This window comes from Perognathus longimembris, chromosome 26 (assembly GCF_023159225.1).
Source record: "Perognathus longimembris pacificus isolate PPM17 chromosome 26, ASM2315922v1, whole genome shotgun sequence".
In the NCBI taxonomy this organism is placed as follows: domain Eukaryota; kingdom Metazoa; phylum Chordata; class Mammalia; order Rodentia; family Heteromyidae; genus Perognathus; species Perognathus longimembris.
In genome coordinates this window covers 759,146-770,865 of record NC_063186.1, presented here as the reverse complement: position 1 = coordinate 770,865, position 11,720 = coordinate 759,146, and the positions used below count along the sequence as shown (strand labels likewise).

At 63.7% G+C, this 11,720-nt stretch overlaps 1 protein-coding gene across 1 annotated transcript; it reads left to right on the top strand.

Annotated features, from left to right (window-relative positions):
• The first annotated feature begins 3,016 nt into the window (after positions 1 to 3,016).
• On the top strand, positions 3,017 to 8,029 carry Tm4sf4 (transmembrane 4 L six family member 4). Its single transcript, XM_048334596.1, is given in 6 exon segments — positions 3,017 to 3,073; positions 3,075 to 3,186; positions 4,519 to 4,628; positions 5,419 to 5,555; positions 7,693 to 7,873; positions 7,989 to 8,029. Coding segments are annotated over 6 exon segments (615 nt in total). The 3' UTR covers positions 8,007 to 8,029.
• Positions 8,030 to 11,720: the final 3,691 nt, after the last annotated feature.

The window sequence follows — 11,720 nt, the reverse complement described above, 5'->3', positions numbered from 1 at the left end:
CTCCCGGGCGGGGGGGGGGGTGGAGGGGGGTGGGGGGGTGGGGGGGGCTGGGGGGGGGCCCAGGCGCGCGGAGGGGGCGGGCAGCAGACCCGGGGCCGCAGCTCCCCGGGCGGGGGGGTGGGGGTGGGGGGGGGGGGCTGGGGGGGCCCAGGCGCGCGGGAGGGGGCGGGCAGCGGACCCGGGGCCGCAGCTCCGGGCGGGGGGGGGGTGGAGGGGGGTGGAGGGGGGCGGGGCCAGGCGCGCGGAGGGGCGGGCAGCGGACCCGGGGCCGCAGCTCCCGGGCGGGGGGGGGGTGGGGTGGAGGGGGGGGCGGAGGGGGGCGGGGCCAGGCGCGCGGAGGGGCGGGGCAGCGGACCCGGGGCCGCAGCTCCCGGGCGGGGGGGGGGGGTGGAGGGGGGGTGGAGGGGGCGGGGCCCAGGCGCGCGGGGGGCGGGCAGCGGACCCGGGGCCGCAGCTCCCGGGCGGGTCTAGGGCGCAGTGCGACCCCGAGGCCGGGCCCCGAGCCCGAGCGGGGCAGAGCCACGTCCACGCGGTTGGGGGGGGGCGTCGTGGTGCGGCGGCCGCCGTCGGGTGGGGCGGAGGGGGGCGGAGGAGCGCGCGCTCTGCGGGCGGCTGTCGGTTCTCCGCACCCCGACCGGGCCGAGGCCCCGTGCCGGGCAGGCAGGGCCGGGGACCTGGGTACCCCGGCCCCCCTCGGAGGGGGCCACGCGACGCCCCTCGGCACCCGGACGGGGCCGGACCCGAGTCTGTGCACCGAGCTTCCTCCGTCCGCCCCCCGGCCCGGAGCCTGGCTCGTCCCCGCCGGGGAAGCCCGGGAGCCGCACCGCGGACCCGCTGCGGGCAGGACCTGCCCGGGGGGGGGGGGGGGGGACCGCGGTCTCTGAAGGCAGCGCTCTCTGCGTTGGTTCGCCGGCGGGGGACCCGGGGGGGTCACGGGGGGTTCGTCCTGTGGCCAGGGGTCAACCGCAGACACCACCGGAGCCGGGCGCTGCGGGTTCTAATGCGGCCTAGGAGGCGGCCCTGCGGCTGGGGGGCCGGGGCGCCCGGGGACCGTGTCCAGGCCCCGAGTTCGAGCCCCGGGACGGTGCACAGACACGCAGACCCTGTCTCCATCCGCACACTGAGCCGAGCGTGGCCTCGAGGGGTCTGCACAGCGCGTCGTGGCCCGAGTACAAAACGCCTAGGAGAAGCCGTGACCTTGTCAAAAAGAAGAAGAAGAGAGTAATGCACTCGTTACCTGACCTATGGAATGGCAGTGCTCGGAACAGTGCCTTAATAGAAACAATGAGGGGCCGGGGATATGGCCTAGTGGCAAGAGTGCCTGCCTCGGATACACGAGGCCCTGGGTTCGATTCCCCAGCACCACATATACAGAAAACGGCCAGAAGTGGCGCTGTGGCTCAAGTGGCAGAGTGCTAGCCTTGAGCAAAAAGAAGCCAGGGACAGTGCTCAGGCCCTGAGTCCAAGGCCCAGGACTGGCAACAAAAAAAAATAATAAATAATGAGATTTTATATATATTATATAGAGCGAGAGCGCGCCTAGGACCTCAGCAGACGGCTCCTAGCGCCCCGAGAGGCTGTGCCCCAGATGCTGAGGTCGCCAAGCCATGCAGATGGCTCCGTCCCCTGAGGGGTTCCACCCCAGCCGCCCATGGCCCGTCCTGGGGCGGCAGGACAGTTGAAGGGCGAGGGTGGGGGCAGGAAGTTCAGCCTGCTCCTCCTGGAGCCTGGGGAATAATGGGTGCTTTTTCAGGGTGTTGTGCGTCTGCTGATTAGGGAGTGAGTGGCAAGGCCGTGGGGAGACAGGAGGCCCAGAGGTCCCCGGATCCGGCCCTAGGCCCCGCCACACGTTTGCAGTGGGACTGTGTGGGGGGGGGGTCCCACCTCCACCGAGGTCTGGCCTCTCCTCCTCTCCTCCGCCACTGCCCGCCTGCTCCCCTCCTGGCCTTTCCATCCCCCCATGGAAGAAGCAGCTGGACAAGTCCACCAGGACACTTCCCACCCATACCCATTCAGTGCGTGTGACACAGGCGGCGGGGGGGGGGACACTGCGCACACTGCTGAGCCCCAGGGGGCGGGCACCGGAGCCCAGAGTCGTCCTGAGTCTATCCGAGAGACAGACAGACAGAGAGAGACAGAGACGGAGGGAGGGAGGGAGGGAGGGAGGGAGGGGAGGGAGGGAAAGAAGGAAGGAAGGAAACGAAGGAAGGAAGGAAGGAAGGGAGGAAGGAAGGAAGGGAGGAAGGAAGGAAGGAAGGAAGGAAGGAAGGAAGGAAGGAAGGAAGGGAGGAAGGAAGGAAGGGAGGAAGGAAGGAAGGAAGGGAGGAAGGAAGGAAGGGAGGAAGGAAGGAAGGAGAAGGAAGGAAGGAAGGAAGGAAGGGAGGGAGGGAGGGAGGAAGGAAGGAAGGAAGGGAGGAAGGAAGGAAGGAAGGGAGGAAGGAAGGAAGGAAGGGAGGAAGGAAGGAAGGAAGGAAGGAAGGAAGGAAGGAAGGAAGGGAGGAAGGGAGGAGGGAGGGAGGGAGGGAGGGGAGGGGAGGGAGGGGAGGGAGGGGAAGGAAGGGAGGAACAGGCGGGCAGGAGGGCGGGGAGGGGGTCGGGCGAGCGCGGGGCACCGGTTTGGTGTGGAGGCCCCGGGCTCGGGGCAGGGCGGGCCGGCGTCTTCCTCGGGCAGGGGCGCCCCCCCCCCCCCCGCCGGCGCTGGTGGATTATTAACCGGGGGGTCATTGGTTGCTATGACACACGACGGGCCGATTGCGCCCGTGGAGCTGGCGTGCGGGGGGCGCGGGGAGCAGGTATAAATGCCGGGCGCCCTCGGGGCCGCCCAGCCGAGAGCCGCCGCGCCGTCCGCGCGCCCCGGAGCCCCCGCCGCCCCGGAGCCCGTGCGCCCCCCCGGAGCCCCCGCCGCCCCGGAGCCCGTGCGCCCCTCGGAGCCCCGTGCGCCCCTCGGGGAGTCCGTGCGCCCCCCGCGCCCCCCCGGAGCCCCGGAGCCCGTGCGCCCCCCGCGCCCCCCGCCGCCATGTGCACCGGCAGCTGCGCCCGCTGCCTGGGCATCGCGCTGGTGCCCCTGGCCGTCGCTCGGCTTCCTGGCCAACGTGCTGCTGTTCTTCCCCGGGGGGAAGGTCATGGCCGACAACAGCAACCTGTCCCAGGAGGTCTGGTACTTCGGAGGCATCCTGGGGAGCGGGGGTGCTGGTGAGTGCTCCCCGAGGGCGACCGGGGCCCCCCCCACACCCGGATCCGCCGCCCCAGGACCCGGGGCTGGGGGGGGGGTACCGAGCCCTCAGTACCCGGGGCGGGGGGGGGGGTACCGAGCCCTCAGTACCCGGGGCGGGGGGGGGGGGGTACCGAGCCCTCAGGACCCGGGGCGGGGGGGGGGGTACCGAGCCCTCAGGACCCGGGGCGGGGGGGGGGGTACCGAGCCCTCAGGACCCGGGGCGGGGGGGGGGGTACCGAGCCCTCAGGACCCGGGGTGGGGGGGGTACCGAGCCCTTAGTACCCGGGGCGGGGGGGGTACCGAGCCCTTAGTACCTGGGGCAGGGGGGGTACCGAGCCCTCAGTACCTGGGGGGTGGGGGGTACCGAGCCCTTAGTACCCCGGGATGGGGGGGTACCGAGCCCTTAGTACCCGGGGCGGGGGCAGGCACCGAGCCCTCAGTACCCAGGGCGGGGCAGCTCCAGGGCCGCGCGTGTCCAGGCCAAAGGCGGGCAGTGCCTGGGAGAGCTGAGAAGCGCCCGCCCACGGGGGACTGGGAAGGAGGGGGAGGGAAGGAGGGAGGGAGGGGAGGGAGGACAGGTGGGGGGGCTGGGCAATCCCCAGCAGAGCTGAGGAGCTGAGTCCCATCCGGGTCACCCTGAACCCCAGCCTCACCAGGGTCAGGAGCTCCATGCTCACCAACACCCCCACCCCGCCAGACCCCCATCAGCCCCTGCCCTCCCCCCCCCGGAGCTCTCTACCCCCCAGCTCTGCCACACCCCCCCAGGAGATCTCCCCACCCCCCAGTCCCTGCCCTCCCCCACCAGATCTCTCCCCCGCAGCCCCTGGCCTCCCCCCAAGGTGATCTGTCCCCCCCAGCCCCTGCCTCCCCAGGTGATCTGCCCCCCCAGCCCCTGCCCTCCTCACCAGATCTCTCCCCCTCAGCCCCTGCCCTCCCCCCCAGGTGATCTGCCCACCCCCAGCCCCTGCCCTCCGCACCAGAGCTCTCTATCCCCCCAGCCCTGCCCACCACCCCCCTAGGAGATCTCCCCGCCCCCAGCCCCTGCCCTCCCCACCAGATCTCTCCCCCACAGCCCCTGCCCTCCCCCCCAAGGTGATCTGCCCCCCCAGCCCCTGCCCTCCCCCCAGGAGATCTCCCCACCCCCAGCCCCTGCCCTCCCCCCAGGTGATCTGCCCCCCCAGCCCCTGCCCTCCCCACCAGATCTCTCCCCCCCAGCCCCTGCCCTCCCCCCAGGTGATCTGCCCCCCCAGCCCCTGCCCTCCCCCCAGGTGATCTGCCCACCCCCAGCCCCTGCCCCCCCACAGATGACCTTCCCACCCCCCAGATGATCTTCCCCGCCCTGGTGTTCTTGGGCCTGAAGAACAACGACTGCTGTGGCTGCTGCGGGAATGAGAGCTGCGGGAAGCGCTTCGCAGTGAGTCCCCCCCACCCCCCACCCCCCACAGGCTGCACCCCTAGCCAGCCCCGTGGGCCTCCTGCTCCTCCTCACCTCTGCCCGTGCCCAGGAGCCGGGGCCCTGGGAGGGGGAGGGGGAGGGGAGGAGGGAGAAGAAGAGCTCAGCAGCCTTGCGGGGGGGTCCACACCCCAGGGCCCTGCGTTGGGGGGGCGTCCCCCGAGTGTCCTCGCTGCGCCCGGGCCTCCCCCGTGCCGCGCGCTCTGCAGGTGCCCCTGGTGGCCCCGGGGGGCTGTCACTGTCATGCCGGGGCGCCTCAGTCACCCCGGAGTCCTCTCCCCAGCAGGGGCCGCGGGTCAGCGCTTCCCCCGGGGCCCACGAGGAGACCAACCCCACCTCAGAGGCCATGGCCCCCCAACCCCAAAGCACGCCGTGCAAGGGGCTGAGACACCAGGCCGTCAGGAGCACCCACGACCACGGCCTCAGCTCTGAGAGGAAGGGGCCTGCCCCAGAGGCCAGGGCTGACGAGGAGGGGCTCCTCTCCCCCTCCTCCTCCTCCTCCTCCTCCTTCTTGTTCTCCTCCTCCTCCTCCCCCGCCTCTCCCCCTCCTCCTTTCCTGCCTCTCCCTCCTCCTCCTCCTTCTTGTTCTCCTCCTCCTCCTCCCCTCCTCTCCCCCTCCTCCTCTCCCGCCTCTCCCCCCCTCCTCCTCCTCCTCCTCCTCCTTCTTGTTCTCTCCTCCTCCTCCTCGTTCTCCTCCTCCTCCTCCTCCTCCCCCCCCCCCCGCTGAGATTGCCCCCTCTTTCTCCTCCAGATGTTCACCTCCATCATCTTTGCTGTCATTGGCCTCGTGGGTGCTGGCTACTCGTTCATCATCTCAGCTGTCTCCATCAACAAAGGCCCCAAGTGTCTCATGGATACCAAGACCTGGGGCTACCCCTTCCACGACGGGTAAGGCGAGGGGAGGGGGTGGGGGGGAGGGGCGGCGCAGCCTCCCGTCCTCCCTAGCCGTCCAGGGCGGGACTGTCAGAGGGTCTCCATGAGACTCGATCACAGGATCCACTGAGATCGACTCTTCCCACCTTCCCGGCATTTTGTGGGTTGAAGAGAGCTTCTCGTGATTCCCATGGCAACTGCACGGAGCCGTCACGTTGCCTGGCAGGGTTGGGAGGCTGATGCGGAGACAGTCAAGACCTCCCTTGACTCCCAGCTCGGCAGGGCGCACCTGCCGCCCCGATGGGGCGGGTTCTGGCCCCAGGCCAGCCCGGGGGCGTCGGCTTGGTGTTTGTGGTCACAGTGCTGCATTCCATCCTCATGGAAGCAGAGCTGAGCGTAGGGCTCACAGAGCACAAGGTCGGCGATCTGGGAAGGGCTCCCACGCCGCCTGGGAGCGCTGGGCCATGGCTGCGCTAGGCCCCATCCCGCCCAGGGTTCCTCCATCCCGACGGCCACACACTTCCCTGCACTTCGCCAGCTGGGCCACCAGGTGGCACTGCCGTCACACACGCCTTGCTGCATCCAGACCCCATCCCTGCACTCTCCTTTTCGACCAGTAGGTGCTGCTGCTGTCAGACATGCTTTGCTGCGTCCAGGCCTCCATCCTGCGCTTCTCTAGTTTGACCAGCAGGTGGTGCTACAGTCGCATACACTTTGCTGCGACCGGGCTTCTGTGCCTGCACTTCTCATTTTGACCACCAGGTGGCGCTGCCATCACAATGCTTCGCTGCATCCAGACCTCCATGCCTGGACTTCTCATTTGACCACCAGGTGGCACTACTGTTGCACATGCTTTGCTGCATCCAGACCCCCATCCCTGTGCTTCTCCATTTTGACCACCAGGTGGCACTGCTGTCACTCAAACATTGCTGCATACAGGCTCCATGCCTGCACTTCTCCATTTGGACCACCTGATGGCGTTCCCATTGCATACGCTTTGCTGTATACCGACACCCCAATGCACTTCTCCATTTTGACCACCAGGTGGCGCTACCGTAGCATACACTTTGCTGCCTCAGGCCTCTATGCCTGCACGTCTCCATTTTGTCCATCAGGTGGCACTGCAATTACTTTGCTGTATCCAGCCTCCCCCCCCACACTTGTACTTCTCCATTTTCACCACCAGGGGGTGCTCTGGTCACACATTTTGCTTCATTCAGGCCTCCATCCCTGCCCTTCTTCATTTTGACCATGGGCCTCCCCCCAACCCTGTGCGTCTCTATTTTGACCACCAGGTGGCGCTGCCACCGTGTACCAATCATTCATCCAGGCCTCCAGGCTTTGATTTTTGGATAAATTGTCTGGCAAATTCTGGGTCTTTGTCACTTTTTTTTTTTTTCCAGTCCTGGGGTTTGAACTCAGGGCCTGAGCACTGTCCCTGGCTTCTTTCTGCTCAAGGCTAGCACTCTGCCACTTGAGCCACAGCGCCCCTTCTGACTTTTTCTATATCTGTGGTGCCTAGGAATGGAGCCCAGGGCTTCATGTATGCGAGGCAAGTGCTCTATCACTAGGCCACATTCCCAGCATCTCTTTGTCACCTTTTAAAGTCATTAAGCTTAACTGGCTAGGTAGAGCTATTGATAAATCACAAAATCTTATGCAATGCAAAAACACTGATGAAAAGCCAACCTTGTGCAGTAAGTTTTTAATCCTCAATGAACCCCCTCCGGGCTCTGGGAGGTTCTCAATCTATTCATAGGTGACAATGTGAGCTAAGGAGAGCTGTGGTTGCACAAGGAATATTCATCTGCTAGGGTAAGGCTCGAGTTCAAATCATCAGTCCCCAGGCTCAGCCTGGTACCATGGCTCACATCTCATCCCAGCTACTCGGGAGGCTGAGATCTGAGGATCGTGGCTCAAAGCCGGCCTGAGCAGAAAAGTCCATGAGGCTCTTTTCTCCAATTAACCACTAAAAAATGGAAGTGGTGCTGTGGCTCAAGTGGTAGAGCTCTAGTCTTGGGCAAACAGGCTCAGAGGCAGTGTCCAGGCCCTGAGTTCAAGCCCCAGGACTGGCACAAAAAATGAGTACAAGGTTAGGGAAGTATCTGCCTTTTACAGACATGGCCTCTCTCTCTCTCCTGCTCACCTCCAGAGACTACCTGGGCGACCAGGCCTTGTGGAAGAGGTGCCTGGAGCCGCCCAACGTGGTGCCCTGGAACCTGACCCTCTTCTCCATCCTGCTGGTCATTGGTGGGGTCCAGATCGTGCTCTGCGCCATCCAGGTGATCAACGGGCTCCTGGGCACGCTCTGCGGAGACTGCCAGTGCTGTGGGGTGAGTGAGGGGGACCGGGGCGGCGGGGGGGGGGGGGCGGTGGTCTCTGCTCACAGGGAGGGGAGGGGAGGGAGAGGCAAGACACCCAGACTGAACGCGCCTTCCTGGCCTCCAGGGCGAAGGAGCAGTCTAACCGCCACCCCCGGCAAGCCGCCTCCCGTGTGGGAAGGACGAAGGGCAGCGGATGGACGTCCCTGCGGGGCTGCGAGCCCCACGGCCTGATGGGCCACGCTGGGCTCCCTGTTCCCAGCCCATCTCGCCGAAGATGAAGTTGGAATCTTCTTATTTTCCACCAGAAGCCCACCTGCCCACTTCATTAACCCAACTTGGGTCATGTGACCCTCCAGGCGACCTCCTTCTTAGACCTTGCGGGCGGGCTGAAGGCCAGTGTTCCACCATCCCCCCCCCCCCCCCCCCGGGTCACACACACTGCTGCTGTGCACAGATGCTTCTGTCTTTGACAGAGGGGCAAAGCATGTGCACAACGAGGAGCCGGCTTTCTCTCCGGCTCCTGGGAGAAGGGATCAGTGGATGTATCATAAATGATGTCTATGTGAGGCCTTTCGTGCTGACTTATCTGCGTTCTCGTGAGCCGCGCTTTGAACCTGCCGTCCTTTGCTAGGGCTCCCTCGCATACATTAAAGGAGAACCCAGAGGTGAGTTAATCAGCACAGCCTGTGTGTGAAAGAAAGGACTGAGTCAACGGCCCAGGACCGGGGTGCGCTTGGCAGATATTCCTCTCCCCAGACACAAAAGGTGGATTGGGAAAATAATTCCGCAGCCTTCTCAGCACGAAGGCATGGCATGTGTGCTTCTATGTGTTCAAATTCCTGGTGAGACAAAAAAATGGGTTGATTTGGGTTTATATCCCAACTCCACAACACACTCGAGAAATGGCTTTCTGATTCTCACTGGAGAGACACAAGTTTTGGCTTTTTTTTTTTTTTGGCCAGTCCTGGGCCTTGAACTCAGGGCCTGAGCACTGTCCCTGGCTTCTTCCCGCTCAAGGCTAGCACTCTGCCACTTGAGCCACAGCGCCACTTCTGGCCATTTTCTGTATATGTGGTGCTGGGGAATCGAACCTAGGGCCTCGTGTATCCGAGGCAGGCACTCTTGCCACTAGGCCATATCCCCAGCCCAAGTTTTGGCTTTTTGAGCTAGACATCAACACAACGTCAAACACAGACCCAGCTGGACCTGCGCCCGCAGGCAGGGCCGCACAGCATCTGACGCCACGCAGTGTGGGACTCCTCCACCTGCCCAGTGTTCTCAGGACGACCAAAATCCACTGGTGGGGGGCAGAGGTGTGAATGGGGGGGACATCGTCTGTGAAGATGCAAATAAAATGGAATACGAGGGGGGGGAGCGGAATCCTACAACAATGGTTACAATTATTCCTCTTTATGGAAGTCATGAATCTCTCATACATTGCAATCCAGAAAGAACTGGAAGAGAGGAGGGAGAAACATGGGAGGGAGGGAGGGAGAGAGGAAGGAGGAAGGGAAAGAGGGAGGGGAGGACACACACCTTTTGAGAGCACCTCCCACGACCCACTTCCTCCAGCCAGACCCCCCCCCCCCCCCCCCCGTGGCTCCGTCGCAGGGACGCTCAGGCGCATCAGGCCTGGGATGTCCAGCTTCCCTAGAGGGGAGTCGAGGAGCGCAGCCCCCCTGGAGAATGACAAGCCACCCACCCCCACGCTGCCATTCACAGAGGTGATGGCCCCAGGTCGGTGAGGGCGTCGGCTGCGGGGTTCTCTCCTTGTCCTCCTCACGAAGGTGACCCCAAACCCTCGGGAACAAGAGCACAAACACTGGCAACCAGGCTCAGGGGAAACCCAATTGCATTTATTCTCTTACACAGAATTGGAAAAGTAAAAACCGCCCAGCTGCGCCGGGCCACGCGGCCTTCCCCAGGTGGAACATTCAGGATTTCAAGTAAACACACGTTACTGAAAAACAGAGGAGCGGGTTTTCTGGAAAGTTCTTTCCCATATGTGATGTCATGTGAGCAGACTCTGTCAATCACCCAGTCTCCCCAGTTGGCAGCTTGGGTTTTCCCCGAGTTCAACCTGCCCCAGGAGGCAGCGTCTCCCGCGCCACCTTCCACACAGACGCGGGCTAGCGTGAAACACACATGGGGGCTTGGAGTGAACACACTTACAAACAGGTGTTGACACTTTGCTTCCAGAAAATGTCTCCTATCAGAGGGAGAAAAAAGCCTTAAAAAAAATCTCTGAAATGAATTTTTTTTCAATATCACATTCTCAATAAGCTTTCTCTATGACAAAAGTGTTTTGGCGTGAGACTGTAAAATTGATGGATGGATTTATTAGGACTACGGGAAAAAGACTAAATATCCTATAGTTGTCCTGTAATAAGAAACAGTATAAATAGCACCTTGTCAAGAACTCTGCAGGTGTGTAACTTATCAACAGCCATTCCAGGCTGACCTTGTGGGCCGAGGGTGTAGCTCCACTTCACGTGCGTGCAGGAACTGGGGTCCTGGGTTCCATCCCCAGCCACACACACAGACACACACACACACACAGACAGACACACACACACACACACACACACACACTGCTCTTTATCACGCTTTAGCTCTCATGTTCCTTTAACAAAGGCCATACTTTATGGCTTTAAAAACAAAAAAATTATATCCGGCTTTTATCAGTAAACAGGGTCCACAATTTGTTCTGCAAAAATATTTATCATATCCATGAATAAATGTTCCAACTAATTCACTAAAAGAATTAATCTAGCATCTTCTAATGCCACAAGCTTACTAGGAAGTTACTTCTAAAACCCGATGACATAAATCATCAATGATTTTAACTACTTAAAAAGAAGGGGGGGAGTGTCACTCTTACACATTTAATAGCCTGGAAATGAGTCTATAAAAATATTTTTTTAAAAAATACAGTAACACTGCTGAGTTTGGTTCGGTCCCTTGGCTTTTCATTCTGTTCCTTAGGACGAATGTACAAGCTCCTTCTGCAATTCTGCTAAGGAAAGAGACTCAAATAGCAAGTGCTCCCTTTTGACTGAGCAGCCACATTGGCTCTCGGGGTGCCTCGAAGAGAGCCAGAGGACATTGGGGACATGGGGGGGGGGGGGGGTCCTTAGGAAAAAGAAGCAAGCCCCTCTCCCTCTCCCTCCCCCCGGAGCCCTCCCTCCACCGCCTCTCCTGTCCTCCTCCTACGCACCGGGCTTTTGGGGGGCTCCGCCCGTCCCCTTCTTCCTCGCTACCAGTCTCCCCATCTCCTCCCGGCTTTCCTCCACCACCTCTGACCTACCCTGGCCACCAGCCTCCCACCGCGCCGTCCCCGCGGGCCGCGGAGGGTCCCGCCACCCCCGACGGGCTACCCGGGTCCCACCCTCGGCCACCGCCCAGGCTTCTCTCAGAGACCCGGATGCCTGACCCAGAATTCCCCAAGCGGGTCCGATTCACGGAGCACCGCGGGGCAGGAGTCCCGCGGGCCGCCGGGCGCGCGAGCCGAGCGGCGAGGGAGGGCGTCCCCGCCGTCAGCGCTGCGCGGCGCGGGGCACCCGGGGACGCGCGCGCGGGGACGGGCACCCGAGGACGCGCGCACGGGGACGCGCACGCGGGGACGGGCACCCGGGGACGCGCACCCGCGGACAGGCACCCGGGGACGCGCACGCGGGGCGCGCACCGGGGACGCGCACCCGCGGACAGGCACACGGGGACGCGCACACGGGACGGGCACCCGGGGACGGGCACCGGGGGGGGGGGCCGCACCCGGGGACGCGCGCGCGGGGACGCGCACCCGCGGACAGGCACACGGGGACGGGCACCCGGGGACAGGCACCCGGGGACGGGCACA